This window comes from Beta vulgaris, chromosome 4 (assembly GCF_026745355.1).
Source record: "Beta vulgaris subsp. vulgaris cultivar EL10 chromosome 4, EL10.2, whole genome shotgun sequence".
Taxonomy (NCBI): domain Eukaryota; kingdom Viridiplantae; phylum Streptophyta; class Magnoliopsida; order Caryophyllales; family Amaranthaceae; genus Beta; species Beta vulgaris.
This window is the reverse complement of record NC_079205.1, coordinates 50,779,059-50,800,340: the sequence shown is the minus strand read 5'-3', so window position 1 is coordinate 50,800,340 and position 21,282 is coordinate 50,779,059. Positions and strand designations below refer to the sequence as shown.

The following is a 21,282-nucleotide window of genomic DNA, read 5'->3' as shown; positions in this document are numbered from 1 at the left end:
TTTCAATCAACCAAAAGAAACAGTTGTGGTAATTTTTTTTACAACATTTCAGACTCGGAAGAAATAAGTGAAAATAGAAAGAAAAAAAAAACTTACTTGGAATTGTTTTCCCTTAGATTTATCATCATCTGATTTTACCTTCGGGAGCAATAATGAGCTTCCCTCTTGTGTAGTTCTTTCTCCGCCAAAGCCCCAAGCATAGAAAGGCTTGAGAGAGCTCTCACATCCTATTATGACATCGTAAAAGCCCTTAAAAACCTGAAAATAGAAAATAAATAACTTCAAACATTGTGAAGAAGCTCCTAGATAGAGGAAAAGCTATTGTCTGAACTTTGAGAGCTTCAAAAGTAAATTGTCCTACTAAAAAAAAGTACTAAACCAGATATTTTTGGAGGGCTATCAGGTTCATGTCCTTGATTTAGCCAACAAATAAGATCTCATTTATTGGATCATAAAAAAAAATGGCGATATGCCATTCGATAATTTACAAAAACAAAGGTATATAAAGAGATAAGCCCATAATTTTCCAGATTATTAAGCCTTCAACTAAACTCATCTCAAAAACATATTGATATAGCAACCGTAAATAAATAGCACAAATATAACTTCATCAAACATATTTTACGATTTTAGGGTTCCTATTTTACGATTTTCCCCAAATCGAGAACTAGGGTTTTAGTTTCTCTTCTCCTCTTAATTCTTTTCAGAAATTGAAGGAATGTCTGGGAAACCATCCTCAAGCAATAAAATTCCTGTCAGTGATTGTGGTGTCCCAATTGCAAAGGTTAGATCTTGGAAAAAGGATAATCCTGGGAGGTGGTTTTTGGCTTGTAAATTCTACTATACTGAGGCAGCATTGGGATGCAAAATTCTTTAGATGGGTGGATGATGAAATGACATAATGACAACGAATTGTGATCAATGAGCTTGTTGATGAGAATAAGTTTTTGTTGAATGAGTTGAAGTTGGTAAAGCAAGAAATGGGTTTGATGAAGGCTCACAAATTGAAAGTTGAAGCATAATTTGAGAAGGTGAAGATGAAGAAGAAGACGGTTATGCCAATTGGAGTTAAAAAAAAATCAAAGTCGAAATTTGGTGTTTTGGCTTACTAGATTTTTTTTAGACAAAAGATTTTTAATTAGGTCCTTCCTCCAAAATTTGTGTTTTATTAGGTATTTTCTAACAAAAAAATTCAAAACTAAGAAAGTACTTATCATGACAATTGACAGCGACTTACTTGTATATATTTATTAGTCGCATTAGCTTCTGATTCGCTCTTAGTAATATAGTGCAAATTTGACGAATCTGTGAGTCGATTTGAATCTAGATCAAACAAATGACAAACACGAGTTTAGATCCAGTAGAGTTAGTAAATAACTCTACCATGTAGAGTTTAAACGACACGTATAATGATTGAAGTATGAACGTGAACAGAACCAGAGAAACCAGCTCAAAGTGAACAAAGAAAATGACAATAAAAATATACCAGTAAAGTCAATAGCAAACATAAGACGGAACACAAAGCCCTGAGATACATAATCGAAAATGCCCTCTTTTTCTTTGAACTCCTTCACAATTAACTGGCCCTTTCCTTCCTATAAAATAGAAAGAGAAATATTTTAGGAGTCCTGTATTATTAGTAACAGAGTTAGCAAGGCTACATTATATACCAAGAAATGAAAGATTCAACTCATTAACAGAAGATTATATGAAGTAACATCAAAAGATACCATACACAGTCAATTCAAAGATTGTGGATAATAAACGAAGTATATGTGCAAGTGTTGGATCATGTATTTAGCCTTTGGGCCTGTTTATATATTAGCTTGTATATTTAGTTATCTAGCTTAGGCCCAATTGTCGAAATGTATAAACTAGGGCTGTATATTAGTTGAAGGGCAAGGAAATAGAACACAGGCTTGATGCGAATATAATACAAAACTTACAGCAGCCTCCTTGTCATGGTATCAGAGCCGGCGAATTGAACGGCGTGTTGACCTGAGATTCGCCGGAGTACTTGCCTCACCCGCGTGACCAGCAAGAACCGAAAAAAAATATATATAACCAAACAAACCGCAGCGATGGGCGACGAGAAGAAGCTTTCGAAAGTAACAGGTGAATGGAGTGTGACTGCTACCTCACCATATTATTTGGGGTCCGGCGATCAGCTGGGCAATGTTATCACCCACGTAATTTTCACCGGTGCAAATTACGTTGCCTGGGCCAGGGCGATGACGCTCTCGCTTCGTGCGCGATGCAAATATGGATTCATGGACGGAACTATTACCAAACCTGATGATCTGAATGCACTTCTTGATTGGAAAACGGTGCATTCCATGATTGTTTCTTGGATGTTGCGGAGTATGGAACCGAAGATTGCCGCGATTGTCCCTTTACATGAGAACGCTCGAGATTTGTGGATTTATCTCGAGAGAAGGTTTTGCGTGGCACATGGGCCACGCGTACAACAAATCAAGGCAGCCATAAGCGACTGTAAACATACAGAGGGGATGAAAATCGACGAGTATTATGCCAAGCTTATGGGCTTGTACGATGAGTTGGTCCGAGTTAAACCTCTAACTTCCTGTGAGTGCAAGCAATGTCACTGTGGACTAAGTTTGAAGCTGTCCAAGGACCGAGAGGAAGAAATTTTTCACCAGTTTTTGATTGGGTTGGATCCCAAATATGCGACTGTGCGCACTAATCTGCTCTCGCAGCAGCCACTAGGGGACTTGAACCGTGCGTATCAAGCACTGGTTCCAGAGGAGCAGTCACGGGCGATACCACGTGGCCGTGACCCACACGAGAGTGTGTAGGCGTTCCATGTCAATTCAGAATGTGTGAAGGAACGTTTTGATCGTGTTGATAAAAGTAAGTTACTTTGTTCTCATTGTAAGAAGAAGGGACATGAGATGAGTACATGTTTTAAAATCCACGGGAACCCCGCGTGGTATGAAGAACGTATTCACGCACGGAGTGCTGGACGTGGTGTTGGGGCCGTCACGTCAAGTGGTGCTGGAGGACATAATGTTGGTGCTGGGGGCAGTCCTCTACTGTTGTGGCTTCGCGTGGTGCTGCCAGTGGTGTCAGCGCTTCGTCTAATACCGGGGTGCTCGGGCTCATGTGGTCAGTGATGGCCACTCTCCCACTTCGGGTGAGGGAGGCGTTCCTCTTGCCAATCTCACTCCTGAGCAGATTCAAGCCCTTATGACCTTGATGAATAACAATGAACAAAGCACTGATGAGCGTATGACAGGTGAGACTTGTGACATAGCTTGGATTATTGATACTGGAGCGTCACATCATATTACAGGCACTTTCGCATCTTTGCGTAACGTTCGTGATGTGGAAGGGTGCCCCGTAGGCCTGCCGAATGGGCATACGGCTCTGGCAACAAAGCAGGGCTGTAACAACCCATATTTTTAAGGGTGTTTTAATCATCATTATTATGCAAAATTATATATGTTACATCTTTTTATTATATTTAAGTTGGAATATGAAGTTTATATTTTAATTAGCGATATTTTAGTAGTTTATTATTGTTGATATTATATGTTAATTCAACAATACTTTAGAAGTGTTTAATCTACAAATATATTTCGGAAAAAGATTTTGAATAACTTGGAGTTCAAAAGGAAAATATTGTTATATGTTAGTTTATCGTAGTTAGCAACATTTTACAGTATTAAGTTAGTAAGTCGTGTTGTATTTTAGATGTGAACAGAAAAGAAAACCCGAAAATTATAAACACCACCCCCCTTATTATTTTAGTCGGTCAAGAAACAAAAGAAAAAAACCAAAACCCCCCTACCGTTTCTCTCTCCCATGGAAGACCAAACCCTCATTCATTCTCTTCCACCTTGAGCACCATCTCTAATTCTCTTCCCTGGTTTGCTGTTGGAACTCGTCGGTTTCCCTAGGCTCGTCGGAGCTTCGTTGTCTGCCACCGCAAGCTAGCGGCGTTGTTGCCCTATTTTTTTCTCTCTTCTCTGCTCGATTTGTTGCTGTTGCGTGTTGCTGCTGTTGTGTCGGTGTCGCTGCCGCTGACGCCTCTAGGGATGCTGTTATTGTCCCGTATTTCTGCTGCCGCCACTGTCGTGGTTTTTGCAGCTCAATTCTAGCCACCAGTGAGGTGCCACGCTCACCCTTCTTTTCTCTTTGTTTTCATTCTTGAACTTTGGTTTGGTTGAGATGTTTAATGTTAATATATGAGTTTTGAATTATAAGTTGTTATTTGTTAAGTAAATTGATGAGTAAGTGTTGATTATAGTCTTAGTTCTTCTCCTGTGTTATGTTTTCTTGGTGAAACTCTGGATTTTGTGTGCTATGTAGTGATAAGGGATGGTTGATAATCTAAATTATAGGAAGTATGCAATCAAGTTAAATTTCAGATATTATGTAGAATCAATTTCAAGGTGTTGATTCACTATTGTGTGTTCTAAGGGTTTAATGTCATTTTGTAAGGAGATAGAATTTGGACATGGATTATGGTTAGTTTTATTGAGTTGTTGGCTTAATTATTGGAACTAATATATGCTTGTAGTATTGTGCTTTATTAAGTTACATTTTTAAAATTTAAGATAGAAATGGCTATTTAAATTTACAGAAGTCTTGATCGAGTCTTATTGTACTAAGTTTCTACTTTCTAATTCTTGGAGAAGATTGATTTAGCTATTGGTGGTGTTGAACAAATCAGTTGGTTAATAAATCATGGGCTAAATTAAAGTTTGTATTATTATGATAATTTGAATTGTAACTTTGTTGTTGATTGTCTTAAAAAGAATATTTTCATAACTCATAAGTTATAAGTTCATTATGTTTAGTACTGTAGAACATGTTATTGTTGGATACCTTGACTTACTTAAAATAAACATGAAAAGTCATAGAATTTATATACATGTATCCTTGAATTAGAGTAATTGACTTTAGAATATTCACCTATTCGAGTTGAGATGATATGTTGACTCAGAGATACTTTATGTAGTATTTGATATCCATTATTCGGTCTTTGACTAGACATACCGTAAATGCATTAACGAGTTAAGAACTTATAGAAGGTACATTATCGACTAATATGAGAATTAGTTTCGAGTTGTATTATCTTTAGTAATTGGTTGAACATATTAATTTTTATTGGTTAATAGACTCACAAGAGTGGGTATGTTATGAATTGTGGCTAGTTCTCATTTACTTGGAACATATATGGATTTGTGTAGATTTGATTTGAATTGAAATATATATTATGAACTATAATGTTGTTAAATATATGGATTCGCTCATGTGATTTTGGAACCTTGAGAAACATTATTTTGATTGATTGATTTTAGAAATTGATTCTTAGAGAGATTATTGATTTTGGATCATTGTGAAAAAAAGATTGTACCCTTGTTGCTCTTGATTTCTTAAAAGATATCAATCGTGGAAAATGAAAGATTACATGGACTAACTATTGGAAATATAGATGTTTTGTTATATTATCTTCGCCCGAATTGGGAAGATAGTGGATTGATTGATATTCGCCGCATGTGGTAAGATACTAAACCGTCCTCTTCTCTAGCGTGGCCGGCCGGGCCTCCCGGGTTACATAAAAGCTTGAGTTGAGGGGTGTGCACACTATAGGTTATTGGCCATTTATACTATTGGTAAACCGGTCGGGGCTCCCGGGTTTACATTATTATAGACCGGCCGGGACTCCCGGGTCTATCATTTGCTATTTAGTGCGTCGGTCGGGGCTCCCGATCCACTCTGACTTTGTCTTTGGATTATTTGATAACTCTTGTTTGATGAAATGATCTTTGAACTTGATAATAATTGATATTTATTCCACGTCTCGTATTTGATTATCAAAGATGAATTACTCGTGATTATGGACTCGATGAATCCATTATTAATATATTAGGATACTCAAACGTCGTGAACATGCTACTCGATTACATTGTAATTTCGGTGATGAAACTTATTGGTAACTCTATTTGACTATATTTTTGTCTACATGATTTATATGGTTATTTTACTTATCATGACTATGTAATTTGTTTTGGAACTTGATGATTACGAGCATTGAATAATTAATGTAGCTTCGAAATACGAAATCCTTTGCCTTTGAATGGATATAGATTGACATAGAAAGTTTATAAAAGGGAAACTTTATATAAGAATATAATGAGAATTCGAGTAGTACTTTTATCTTTTGAAGTATATATCTTGATGTTTTCTGGTTTTGCTTAAGGTGGAGTGTTGGTACTCAGCTTTTGCTGACGTGTGTTATGTATGTGTTTTGTTTGTGTTGTTCTTTCCCGTGTGGGGTTGAACCTGTAATGATTCATATACTTTGTATAATGGTGAGCAGTTGATATTAGAGCAGGATTCTTGTTGGATTCGCGAAGTTTAAGGTGAGGACAGAAATTCATAGAGGAACTTTATATTCGAAGACTTCCAAATGTAAATTGTACTTGGGTTTAAATATGTATTAGTTATATTAGTCTTGTTGAGGTTTTGATTGAAGATTTCTTTAATTAGTTTGTAATACTGATTAGTGTCATTGGGTTTGATTCTCTCTTGAGGTTGTTTTCGCAAAAGCGTTGTCGGTTTTAGGTTTTGAGATGAAGAATATTATATTTTATTGAGTTTGTAAATAGGTTTAAATTATTTCCCACTTTAAGCTGTCCAATTTTCAGAGGAAATGCTGTCGAAAGTTCAAGTCAAATTAGGAGACTATTTTATTAAGGGTTGTATTAATTGTGATTGAGGTTGGGGCGTTACAAGGGCGATGTGTATCTTACTTCACACATTGTATTACGTGATGTGTTGTTTCTTCTTGCTTTTCATTGTAACTTGATCTCTGTGTCACATATGGTGTCTGATAATCACTGTACTGTTTAATTCACTCCTTCTTTGTGTGCTATACAGGACCTACCTTCAGGGACTCTGATTGGAGCAGGTGAACGGCGAGGGGGCCTCTACTATTTTCACACAGTGGCTGTTTTTTTTTTTTTTTTTTGGTAAAAGGTAAGAGATTTTATTACCAAAAAAGCATTATAGCATCACCAAACTACAATCAAAACATCATCAGCACAACACAGCACAGAAACAGCAAAAATTACAAAACCAGCCCATGAAGCTACATTACATCTGCATTACACTAAGATCCTCCTAGCAGCAACCCATTCCTTATCTGCATTCTTCCAATTATCCTTTTGCAGTATAGCAACTCTGCTGGAAACTTCCTTCTTCACAATTCTAACAATCTGATCAGGATGAATAACCATCTGCTTCCAATGCGCAGTATTTCTAGCATACCATATATAATACACAGTTGTAGCTAAAGTAGCATAACAAAACTTCTTCTTAACTGTGCTATTATATTTCCTTCCCCACTTTTTCCAACTCACATACAAGTTCTCCTGCTGATGAGAAGCCAACCCAAACCAATCCAAGACTTGAGTGCAGACTTTATTACTGTACTGACAGTAAAAAAAGAGATGAGAGCAGGAGTCCTGACCATGAATACACAGTAAACAGTCCTGATCACTGCACACCCCAGCTTGAAATAATTTATCTTTAGTCTTCAGTTTACCTAGGGCAGCAAGCCACCCTATAAATGAATGTTTGGGAATGTTGTATGAGTTCCAGACCCAATAGTGCCATCTTACTCTAGGTATATCACCCATTAACCACTTGTAAACCATCTTTGATGGTATACTCTCCAGATCCATCCAGCCACTTGTTGTTGTTATAAGCTAGCTTAAACTTCTCCTTTGCCTTACAGATAACTTTCCACCCCCAGCTAGCTATTGCAGGAGCAGAATACCCCCACCAATCTTCTTGCTTAATGTACACACTGTGAATCCATTTTATCCACAAGAGATCTTCCTTTTGAGAAACTTGCCACACATATTTCCCCATGGCTACTAAGTTTCACTGTATGCAATCTCTTATACCCAAACCTCCACTTTTCTTGGATTTACATAGATCTACCCAAGCTACAGGAGGAGTTCTATGAAGTATTACCTTCCCCTCCCACAAGAATGCTCTGCATATCTGTGTTATTCTCATCATAACACCTTTTGGGATCAAGAAGATTTGAGCCCAATATATGTGTAAACTCAGAAGTACAGAATTCACTAAGACAACCCTTGCAGCATAGGATAAGTTTCTCGAGCTCCAGCACAAAATTCTTTTCAGCATTCTATCTGTCAGCGGATCACAATCAGCCTTTGTGATTCTTTTAGAAGTAATGGGAATTCCTAGATATCTAAAAGGGAAGGAGCCCTTCTGAAATCCAGTTACTTGAACAATTCTTTCCTGCACCTCATCAGTCACATTTCCAAAATACACTGCAGTTTTTTCTTTACTTGCAGTCAAGCCAGAAGCATCTTGAAAGGCTTTCATAGCCCTAAACAATAACATTACAGAGCTGACTTGGTCTTTACAGAACATCATCAAATCGTCAGCAAAAACTAAGTGAGTAAGTTGAAGAGGGCCACATCTATTATGATAGTCAAAACCATCCTTCCTACTCATCCTTTTCAGTTATCTAGACAAGTATTCCATTGCTATTACAAATAGTAATAGGGATATTGGATCTCCTTGACGTAAACCCTTCTTTCCTTTAAAAAAACCACACATTACCCCATTGAAACTCAATGAAAAGTAGGGAGTTGTAATGCACACCATCACCCAATGAACAAATTGTTCTAGGAACTTCAAAGCCACCAACAGATCTTTAATGAAATCCCAATTCAGTGAGTCATATGATTTCCTAAGATCAACCTTAATGGTACATCTTGCTGGACCATTCTTCCTCTTATACTGTTTCATCAAGTCTTGACATAGGAATATGTTATGCATTATAACTTGACTCTCCACAAAAGCACTTTGCACAGGATTAATGATCTGTGGGAGGACTAATTTCAATCTATGACACAGCATTTTAGAAATAATTTTATAGAGCACATTGCAGCAAGCAATTGGTCTATACTTAGTGACATCATCAGCTTGTTCACACTTAGGGATAAGGCATAAATTTGTAGCATTCACCTGTTTAAGGAGTTTTCCTGTGGAAAAGAAGTCCAATACTGCCTTAATGATGTCTGGACCAGTAATCTCCCATGTCTTCTTAAAAAATCCACTTGAGAATCCATCAGGGCCAGCTGCTTTGTTATCCTCAATATCAAACAAAGCTCTCTTCACATCCTCTCCTGAGAAAGGCATGCACAAACTGATCTTCTGTTCATGAGTGAGCAAGGGCCCTTCATTAACAATTGTTCTACTCACTCCTTTTTTCCTCCCTTCTTCAGTGCCTAACAAAACCTTGTAGTATCCAACAAAAGCCTCCTCTATCTTCTCAGGAGTTTCCTGCCACACACCTTGACTATCTTGAATTCTGCTAATATGGTTTTGCAGCCTTTGCTTCCTCAAACAAGCATGAAAATAAGTTGTGTTGTCATCACCTCCCTTAAGCCATTCACTCTTCACCTTTTGCTGCAAAAAACTTAATTTAGCCTTATTTAAGAATTCATACTTCTTTCTATTTTCCTCCTCTTCTTTTTGTAACTCACTGTTCACAACGAGAATCCGCGTCTTTAGCGTCTGACATTAGCTAAAAAAACAGACGGTATCCGCGAAAATAGCGTCCGCATCTCAATCAGACGGTAAATAGAGTCGAGATGCGTCCGTTTCAGAATCGGACGGAAAATAGCGTCCGCCTTTGGCGAATAACGTCCGGCATGTCAGCAGACGCAAAATAGCGTCCGTCAAGCGGACGCTAAAGTCCCTAGGCGGACGCTTTTTACACGGATATACCAAAAACACTTCGACCCCTCCCCAGAATTTTTCGACCACAACTTTCCCAATCTACGAAAAACCTAACCTCACCCTCTCATTTTAGCCGGCGAATCTCTAACGCGTGTCGCCGGACACTCGCCGCTGCTTCTCGCCGGACACTCGCGTGGCGTTTCACCGGACACTCGGTTGTTGCCGGACACTCGCCGCTGCTTCTCTCTCTTCTAGTTTTGATTCGCCGCCTAGCCGCCTAGCCGCCCAGCCGCCGCCGAGCCGCCCAGCCGCCACCGCCACCGAGCCGCCCAGCCGCCGCCGCCTCCTCTTCTCTCCCTTCTACAATTGTTTAAGGTATATATTTATACTTTAATTTTGTTGATTTTTTGCTTGAATTTCTTTTTGTTAATTAGGGTTTTGGTATTTTTGATGTATAGTTGTTGTTCATAGTTATTGTTGATAGTTGTTGTTGTTGTGTGTGATGATTGTTGTTTTTAATTGTATTGTTGTTGTTGTTTATTAAATTTGTTGTTGTTTTTAATTGTATTGTTGTTGTTGTTTATTAAATTTGTTGTTGTTGTTTTTAATTGTATTGTTGTTGTTGTTTATTAAATTTGTTGTTGTTGTTTTTAATTGTATTGTTGTTGTTGTTTAGTGAATTTCTTGTTGTTGTTTTTAATTGTATTGTTGTTGTTGTTTAGTGAATTTCTTGTTGTTGTTTTTAATTGTATTGTTGTTGTTGTTTAGTGAATATGTTGTTGTTTTTAATTGTATTGTTGTTGTTGTTTAGTGAATTTCTTGTTGATAATTGAACATGTTAAGTGTTGTTGTTGTTGATAATTAGATATGTTAAGTGTTGTTGTTGATAATTGAATATGTTAAGTTTTGTTGATAAAAGAACATGTTTAGTATTGGTGTTGTTCATCAACTTGTTTAATTTATTCATGATAATTCGTGAAGTGATGTTATTAATGTTACATGTTTTTGATAAATTGAGTGATTAATTTATTACACGTATATTTAGTTGTATCGAATTGAGTTGATTGTTTAGTATACTAGACTTAGTGTATATTTCGTATATGTTCACTATATATTTGTGAATGTATTTATTATGTAGTGTTGTATATCTTTTGGATTTGTTAGTAATTCTTGATTATTCATAAATTGTCTAATATTTGTCTACTACATATCTTACGTACTCCTATTAACAAGTAGTGAATATAGTGAATTGATATTTTCGAGTTATAGGTAGAGTTTTAAATTATGAAAAGGAAGGAACGTAGCTGGATGTATAACAGACTTGATGGGCGTGCCCTTAGAACTGAGTTTGTGAAAGGAGTTGATAAGTTCATTGAGTTTTGTTTACAACATCCTCATTTAAATGACGGTGACAAGATAAAATGTCCATGCATGAGGTGTAATAACTTGCGTTACTTGGATGTGGACACGGTCAAAGTACATTTGTATAGTAAGGGTTTTAAACCGAATTACTTTGACTGGTTATGTCATGGTGAACGTGCTACGGGGTCCTCCTCATCTTCCGCTCAGTCAAATCCATATATGAATTCATACTTCTTTCTATTTTCTTCCTCTTCTTTGTGTAACTCACTGTCGTTTCTAGGATCTTGTTGAATTCTTTGTTGAACCTCCATAAGTTTCACTAAGGCTGCAGCAGTTTCATTCTCAATGTCTGAGAATTTGGTCTTGTTCAGTGTTTTAAGCACATGCTTCAGTTGTTTTAGCTTAGCCACAACTGAAACATTGCTACACCAACCACATTACTCCTCCATACTTCTTTCACCTTAGTCATAAACTCTGGAGCTTCCATCCACATATTGTAGAACCTAAAGGACTTAGGTTTTGTCACCACAGGTTTCACCAATTTAATCACACAAGGGCAGTGGTCAGAAATCCCCTCAGGCAGGAATTCAGCACAACAATTAATAAAAGTGTCCATCCATACATCATTGACAAACACTCTGTCAATCTTTCATAACACTCTATGATCACCTTCCTGCTTATTAGACCAAGTAAAAAAAGGGCCAGACATCTGAAACTCCATTATCCTACAATCCCTAACACACTGTCTAAATTCTCCTACTTCATCTAGAGTTACTGCAGAACCAATTCTATCCTCCAAATTCAACACATTGTTATAATCTCCCATCACAATCCAGGCTCCCTGCATATTACTTCCTATCTGGCATAATTTGCTCCATAACCTTTTTCTTTCAACTCTATCATTTAACCCATAAACAATAGTCAACCAAAAAAAATCTCTCTGATGCTCTATGCAGCACTTCACAATGCACAAACTGATCCCCTTGACTTCTTATATCTACCACAAACAAACTTGGAATCCAAGCTAGCCATATTCTGCCACCTGGATGGTAGCTGTAATTAGTGACTATACTCCACTCTTTACATATTTTAGGGAAGACTTTATCAAAATTTACAGCCTTCACCCTTGTTTCCAACAACCCAAACAGACCTATTGAGTAATGATTTAAAAACCATTTCACATCAGAGTGCTTATTAGGACTGTTCAGGCCTCGGATATTCGAGAATCCAATACTAGCCATGAGGAAGCATGACTACCTCATCCACCCCTCCTGCCTCATTACAACTCACCTCCCGGCATTTAGCTCCTACATTGCAACCTCCCTCTTCATTGTTATTAACCTGCACACAGGCTGTAACTGCTCCATATCACTCTGAATGGTTGTTGTTGTCCTTGTACATTAGCTTGTCCCTTTTCATTGCCTTCAGTCTGTTTTGCTGCAGAATTAGTTGGCTGTTGATTAGTTCCAGCAACTAATCCTCCTGCTTTTCTCACCCAGACCTACTTTGGCCTACTCACTCTCCTCTGGATATCTTGTTTCTTTACCCTACATTCCTCCATTGTATGCCCTATACCTCCACAATCTTTACAGAAAATTGGTTTACACTCATATTTCACTCCTTGAATAATCTCCACTCCATTCTCATTTTCAAACCTTAGTTCACTGGGGAAGTCCTGATCAATCCTTACCTCAACAAGAACTCTCGCGAATTCAATTGAATCTTTCTGTGTTGTTGCTCTATCAGTTCTAATTGGTTTCCCTATCGCTCCAACTATCTTGTTCAGTGCTCTAGGGCCCCAATACTTCAAGTTCAATCCCGGAAGTTGTACCCAGGTAGGTACCACATGAACCACATCCTTGGACAAATCCAATTCCGGTGTCCAGTTCTTAATAATGACAGGTTTTTTGTCATATAGTATTGGCCCAGCATCCATAGCCTTCTGCTTCCCCTCTACAGTTCTAAATCGGACTATGAATACTCCATTCAACTTCATGACAACCCTCTCCACTCCAGACTTACCCCATACACGACGAATGAATCCATTAATGATCCTGTGAGGAGGTTTAATTCCCAACACATAACATACAACAACACTATTCCAGAAATCAATCTCTAATTTCACATCATCATTTGTGATTTTGATAACATTTTGAGTAACATTATGAGTATCAGCAATAGGAGCAAATCTGTTTACATCCTCTGCCCTCATATTCTGTTCAACATCATTATTCACATTACCAGCATTACTTAAATCAATCCCTTCCTCCTGAATACTCTCAAACAAAGAGGTTCTCCAGTTCGTATTACCTGGATTACTCTGTAACTGTTGCATTGGATGCGGTGATGGGTTTACCAGTTGAGGAATAGATTGATGTAATGGAGTACGTACCGATGCTACCCAGCTTGCTACATGTTCTCTAGCTGCTTCAAAATTCGCTCTATCCATATTTGACGCCGCCAAATCCACCGAGGCATGAGACTCATTGTCGTTTTCCTCCTCCGATGTCCAGCTGAGAGCCGCAACATCATTGATTTCATTCACATTCTTCATTTTCCTAGCATCTCCACTCTGTGGTTTCTTCTTTTCCTTCTGATTTCTCGAACTTTGATTCTTCTTCTTTCCACCATTTCCTTTTTTAGAACCTTTTGCCATTGCTCCAACTTTCACTGAGGTCCAAAATAAGAAAGATTGATGAAAAGTTTCCTAGAGAGAAGCGGCACTCTCTCTCTCTCTAGACTCTCATAAGCTGCTCATTTTGCACGGTGGCTGTTGTGCAAGCTGTTGGTGTGCCTAGTTTGAGCCTTTTTGATCTGTGGCATCAAAGGTTAGGTCACCCTTCAGAACGAGTTGTGAAGCTGTTGCCTGCAATTAAGTCTAGTTCTGATAAGAAAAAGTTGAATAATGTTTGTGATGTTTGTCCTATGGCAAAACAAACTCGTGATAGTTTTCCTACTAGTGAACATAAAGCTAGTCGTTTGTTTGAGCTAGTACATTGTGATTTGTGGGGGACCCTATAGTGTTCCTTCCTCTTGTGGGGTTGTCTATTCTTTGACTCTTGTTGATGATTATTCACGTGTTGTTTGGGTTTATTTATTGAAAAATAAAACTGAGGTTTACCAATATTTTACATCTTTCTTTGCTATGGTGGATCGTCAATTTGACACAACTGTTAAAATTGTGTGAAGTGACAATGGTACCGAGTTTAACTGCATGCTTCCCTTTTTCCAACATAGCGGCATCTTATTTCAAACCTCATGTATTGGTACCCCACAACAAAATGGGAGGGTTGAGAGAAAACACCAACACATTTTGAACGTGAGTCGAGCTTTGATGTTTCAGGGTCATTTACCTGTTCATTTTTGGGGTGAGTGTGTGCTTACAGCTGGGGTTTTGGGGAATAAAACACCCTATGAGATGATTTTTGGTCAGGTGCCTTATTTTGATTTATTACGGGTTTTTGGGTGTCTTTGTTTTGCTCATAACCAAAAAGCTAAAGGTGATAAATTTGCCCCTAGAAGTCGGAAATGTATTTTTATTGGGTATCATACTGGTAAAAAGGGATGAAAATTGTATGATTTGGAGAGTGGCACTATTTTTGTCTCACGAGATGTACTATTTTTTGAGCAATCTTTTCCATATGCCTCCCTTCCTTTTTCTTCTACTGACCCCTCTGATGAACTTGGGCCCCTCGTCCCCTCTACTCACATACATGATGACCCAGCCCCTCTTCCTTTGGCCCCAAACACATCCCCCATCCCACCCGTGTCTCCCAATGCCTCCTCACCTGTCCCTGATTCACCCGCGCTTGGGCCTCCCCAACATTCTGGCCCATCCGCTTCCTCGAGCCCAGACACTCCTTCAGAATTTCCCACGTGCCCAACCGCTACTCTTACCTCTCCTGATGCTCCTGACCCACTAAATTCCAGCTCTACCCCCATTCTAAGAGCTAGAAGATGAAAATGTTGACTAGCATTTATTACACGTGTGAAAACTACTATATGCATAGTAAGTTTTGCTAGTATAAATAAGGAGATGTGTGTGCATTGTTTTTCGTATCCAGCAACATTTGAGTGTTGTGATCAATGTTGTATGTACTAGCATTTGTAGTACGTAAGAGTGAGAAGAGTTAAAAATAACTTGAGTCTTTAAGTTGTAATGTCAAGTTATTAGTATGTTAAGGGTGTAAGCTATTTTATTTTATCTCTCAGATTGTTAATCTTTCCACATAAATTACCCCAAAATATCCTATAGTGTCAGCAACTTCGTAACGACAATATGACATCTGTGAGATCATCATTTCGGAATGCGTGTAACCCGAAGAATACCAGCTTGTATTTTTTTATAGAATGGAATGATAATCAACTCTAAGAGGTTGCATAAGAGATTGGAACACGGGGTTGGCACTTAGCTAGAGTAGCACCAACATTATCACAGTTCTACTAAAGTATGAGTAGTAGATTTTCCAATAATTGAGGTCTTGACGAGCATTAATGAGCTAAGCAAGTTTCGCCGTGGTTTGAGCCATGTAATGATACTTAAACTTCGGTGGAGGAGTGAGCTATAGAGCATCGCAATTTACGACCCAAACAGACAATGTAGGCTCCTGTAGAAACAAAATTATCCCGGACACCAGCCGAGGCGTTGTTGCAGAAGGCATGAAGGTTCAAAGGAGAAAATGAAAGTTCCAATAGATATTGCTTGTGACCATAGTTCACAGTACATTTGAGGTAAATGGGATACCCTTGAGAACTCTCCCGTGACGGGTGTCGGGCAATGCATGAGCTAAGATAGCTTATTTACCGTAAAGTTGATGTCTAGACGGATGAGGCTAAGATGCTGTAAACTCCCCACCAAGATCTGGTGGTAATCTGTGGGAGAGGTTAAAGTGGTGTTATTGAGACTAAGGCCCATTCTAGCTCAATATTCAACCGACTGTATGTTCAGGGGCGGATCCACGATTTTGATAATGATGGGGGCACCAAAATATGTCTTTGATTTTTCTTTTCATTCTGAAATTTATTTTTTAACTTTATTCATTTTATAGTTTATCAACCACTTTTAATAACAACAAGATAATAATATAAAAGCAAAATTATAAAAATAAATCAATATAGTTAATCTGTATTTATTGATGATTCTAAATTATAATTCCTATAGATTGTAATATTATTTAGTTTTACAACATCGAATATTGATTCATATTTTATAAATCATATGGACAAAGTAATATTAAGATAAGAAAATAAAGAATTTTTTTTTTATTGAAGTTTGATCAAGAAAGCAAATAATGAATTGAAACAAAGACAAAGTCAATTGATACTTTAAAAAAATAAACGAAAACTTGTGGAATTGTGAATCACTCCAATCAGTGGGCCAACAACTCTCTGTCTCTGACTCTCCCTTTCTTTTTCTATTTTCAATGTTGCGGACTTGCAGCAAAAATTCATTTATAAATTGTTTAGTTGATACAATACTTTTACTGATGTTTTTTGGAAAATTGGATTTGGGTTTTGGGATTTTGGGAATCCGAGTAATTTCAGACTTTTAGTATTGGTCCGCATTCCATGCATCTGTATTCTGTATATTTAACGCGCGATGGTTTTTTTCTTTTTTGTTTTTTTTTTTACTTTTTTTTAACTAATTTTTTTAAAATGATGGGGCACGTGCCAACCAGGACCCCATGTAAGTCCGCCCCTGTGTATGTTATACTACCTCTCTTTTTTAGTTCTACCATTTTGATTTTTAAGACTATGCCCATCTTCACTTTAACCATCTTGTGTAAAGAATAACCTACTAACGTGGGATCTTCTTAATTGCAAACACATGTGATAGAAATGGCATAACTAAAAGAATAGAGGTAATAATTGTATCCTTGGTTGGATCAATAAATTCATCCCAACACTGAACATTCAGAAGGAGGAGCAAAAGCTTTTTCAATTTCTTAATGGTTTGGATGAAGGGTAACAAACCTAGAGAAGCAATCTTTAGATGCTGACCAAGCTATGCATTGCGGAAGAGCTTGTAGTCGCCTCAATGGGAAGAATCCCATAGGAAGGTCCTCTGTGAAGGGAGAGAAGTGATCTCTTATTAAGTTTAGCAAGGGAAATGAGACCAACTAATAGTGTGTGGAAAAGTTGATCATATAAAAGCCAATTGCTGGTTTATTGTGGAATTCCCATCCAAGGGTGTGAGATATCACAAGGGAAAAGGGAAAGACTACAACAACCACAAAGGGCATAGATGGAATAGTGGGGATAAAAAGGTAGAAAAGGTGGTAGAATGGAGAAGCAACAAGCTTAGCAAAAGGAATCGTTAGTAGGAAATCAACTAAATCCTCTCTCGAAAAAAATGAAATTTTTTCCCGCCTTTATTTTTCTCTCAACGTAGAACGTTGTCGCCATGACAGGAAACTCGAAAGCAAAAGCGAAAAAACATCATTCACAGCAGAATAAGAAGAAAGGTCTTACAGGATCTACTGAAGGTAGGAAAGAGAAACCAGTAGTAGAGTTATATGGAGTTACGTCATTAATGGTGGAAACCCCCAATCTTGATAATCCACTTTCACCAGGAAGTTCATTGATAACATTGCAACGACAACAGAGTAAGACGAAGCATCAATTATCGGAGTGCTTAACAACCATGAAGAAGAATCAAGCCAGAATGGAGGTGATTGAACACGATAATATTCAATCTCGTATCTATTAAATGAATTTGAAAAAGTTCAATCAAAGGAGAATGAGTTTAAAACTGGTACTGTAATTGAAGATAACAATGGAAAATCTGTAGAATTGGAAGGAAAATCTATCACAATTAAGATAGATTTTGATGATGTTAAAGATGAAATTGAATATTGGGAGAATCTTATAGTTTGTTATGTAATTGGTGCGAATCCACCGTTTCTGGTTATGGAGGGCTTCATCAGGATAATATGACAGAAATTAGGGATAGACAAAATTGTTGCCTTAGGAAAAGGAGTATTCATTTTAAGAATGAAATCAATGGAGCAACGTGATGCTATCCTTAAAGGTGGCTTTTCAATTCTTTGACAAGAAACCGATAGCCATAAAAGAATTGTTGTGCATGAGTGTTTGAATCTAGTTGAGAAAATGACTACTAGGGTAAAATGTTGGAGCAGCAGACATCTAGCTTATTAGGGGAGGTTGGTCTTGGTGAACTCAGTTCTCTTAAGCATCCATGTGTATTGGTCTCAAGTTTTCATCATCCCAAAGAGGGTGTTAAAAGAAGTTGAGAGCATTTCCAAAGCTTTTCTGTGGACTGGGGAGTATTATAATGGTAAACTAGGTTATGTGGCTTGGTTAAATATCTGCATCCCCAACTTTTCTGGTGGCTTGGGCATCAAAAGGATTGATATGTGAAATGTTGCAGCTATGGGAAGATACATATGGGCTGTCTCTTCAAATAAAGACAACATGTGGATTAAATGGATAAATGAAGTCTATGTTAGAGAAAGCAATTGGTGGGAGTACCAACCCCATGTGGGGAGTAGTTGGTATTGGAAGAAAGTGTGTGAAGTAAAAGATCATTTGAAGTGTGTCATGAATGAAGCTGAGTTGATCTGTGAACAAAGTGTATTCTTTACGAGTGGGAAATTATGAAAAAATGCAGTGGGATAAGTATGTGTGGAATAGGATATCTATCCCTAAACATATATTTATATAATTGTGGCTTACTTTGAGAACATACTTCAGACTACAGAGCACTTGCATAAAATTGGGGTGAGTGATAACCCAAACTGCCTTATTTGTGGTGTTGGAGAGGAAACCCACGAGCATCTAATGTTTAGATGTTGTTATAGTTCAAATATCTTGGCAAGAATTAAATGTTGGATGGCATTACAACTCGAAAGAATGTAATCATGGATTTGATAACATGGCTGGGTAGATGCAGATGCAACAAGTTTCAAAAACATGTGATTGCTGCTACTTTTGCATCCATGGTGTACTACATTTGGGGAGCCAAAAATGAGGTTTACTGGAATAGTAGAGTTAGTTGTAAATACTATAGTCAATAGAATCCAAAGAATGGTAATTGATAGAGTGTATAGTATCCTTCCACAGAGAATGGCTGAGACAAAGAGTTCTACAAGTGTGTAGCTAGATTGTTTTGTTTTGTTTAGTCTGGTTAGGGTAGGGTCCAACCTAGTTGGTTTGTCCCCTCTAGACTGAAGTTGTCTTAGGATGTAATGGTGTTTTGGCTGTTCAATATATCTTTCTGCTTAGCAAAAAAAAATAATCACATCTCAGTTACTAAGATGAGATATTTTTATTTCAGTGTTGTGACAGGGGCGGATTTACTATGGGTTCACTGTGTTCAGGTGAACCCGGTGATTTTTGGAAAAAAATTGCCCAGTTTTTTTTTTTAAATTAAAAATATTTTTGATATTAGATATATACTATATGCGTGCAAGAGTAAACATGAAAGAAGCATGTGTCCGAGTGGTTTTGCACCTTTACAAAGGTGCGCGCAGGTCTGAGGTTCGAAACCTTACCCAGCCATTTCTGCGTTCTCTTTTTTAAAAAAAAATCTTTTCTTTTATCTAAATTTTAAGCCTTCCATTCTCATTTCTCCCTTAACAACTGAACAGAACCCTTACACAGCCAACATTTTCCCCCCATAGCCATGAAAGGTAAAGCCCAATTCTTCAACTTTAAATATGAATTTTACTTTTTCAGATTTTAGTCTTTTAGACATTAGATGATTAAAATATGTAATTGACTAATGGTAGTTATGTAATTTTGTTAATCATTTAAATGTTGATTGTTGAATACTTGAATGAATGAATATGGAATTGTGGAATGTGGTTATGTGGAGTTGTTACTTGTTAGTATTACTTAGACTCACTTACTCAATATTGAATTACTTATAGAATGAATTTGTTGCTTTATGAATTTTAGATTTAAATGTGGAATGAATGAATATGGATTGTGGACTTTTGTAATTTTTTTTATTGATGTAATGTAATGAATTAACATTCTATTTAGCTATTGTAGTTTGATATTTGGATTAATGTATTAAACTTTAATTGAATGAATGTATTTTTTTTTACCAGCTTCGAACCCATAAGGTTGGAATCCTGAATACGCTACTGTGTTGTGATACATACAATTGGCCGTAAATTAAGAAAGAGAGTGTTGCAAAGAATGGTTATAATTATGAGGGTTTATAACTTACTCTTTTGACATGAGTCATACTCGTTTATTTTACAGATCTATGGCAGCTGGGCTTGGATGCAAACTACCATAAAAGGCAAAATGGTTCAACTTTAGAAGGATATAGGTTAGAAGGATATAGGTTTCATAGGGCATTGTTCGAGATCGGAAGGAGCTCTTTTGTAAGATCGAGTGTGAAGATGCTTATATCAATGCACCAACTGATGGATCCCAAAATGTAAGGTGGTTTCCTAATTTATTGGTTTAGACTTGACAAGTGGCACAACAGTAAAGAGGATGACGAGAAGCCATGAAAATAATAAATTTTTGATAATCATGGTAATTTGATCTCATTGTTCGTTGGACATAGGAAGTACTGCTTTTTTATGTATATGTATATCTTTGGCTTTGGCTTTGGCTTTAGAGTTCACTCATGGTACACCCGGGTGTACCATGAGCATGGTACACCCAGGGGTATTTTTGTAATAAATTAAAATTTCAGGTGCTTATTTGACACCAAATTTGCTCATATGAGCATTTTGCTCATTTACTCATTTGCTCATTTTGCTCATTTTGTAATAAAAGTGTTTGCTCATTTTCTTAAATGTGTAGAAATGTTTACTCATTCACTCATTTTGTTCATTTGGAGAAAATAGACTTGGGTGTACCATGAGCATGGTACACCCAGGTGTACTATAAATATTCTCTTGGCTTTAAAGCCTAAAACTTAAATGTTTTAATAGATAGTAGTCTTTGGATGACAATTGATCCAATCTAGACCGGATTTCGATTCGGATCCAAGATTCATTGTCATTCCTATAGAGCACGTTGCTCCAATACATTTATCTCTTTCAGCAATTGTCGATGTGAATTTTGCTACTGTAACACATCCCTAAATGTGAATTTCCTTTGCTATTACTATTGAGTTACAATTTTAAATTTTAATGAAATAATAACTAAAATTAGTTCCTTTGATAATCATGAGAATGC

At 37.2% G+C, this 21,282-nt stretch overlaps 1 protein-coding gene across 1 annotated transcript in view; it reads right to left on the bottom strand.

Annotated features, from left to right (window-relative positions):
* LOC125497024 (protein BONZAI 3-like) overlaps window positions 1–21,282 on the bottom strand; it is an 82,832-nt gene that overhangs the window by 17,624 nt on the left and 43,926 nt on the right. Inside the window, exons 10-12 of the mRNA XM_048643267.2 lie at window positions 1,487–1,595; window positions 1,238–1,323; window positions 97–258 (exon numbers count right to left, since the gene is read on the bottom strand). Of these exons, the coding sequence (XP_048499224.1) occupies window positions 97–258; window positions 1,238–1,323; window positions 1,487–1,595 (357 nt within the window). The remainder of the gene's footprint in view (window positions 1–96; window positions 259–1,237; window positions 1,324–1,486; window positions 1,596–21,282) is intronic.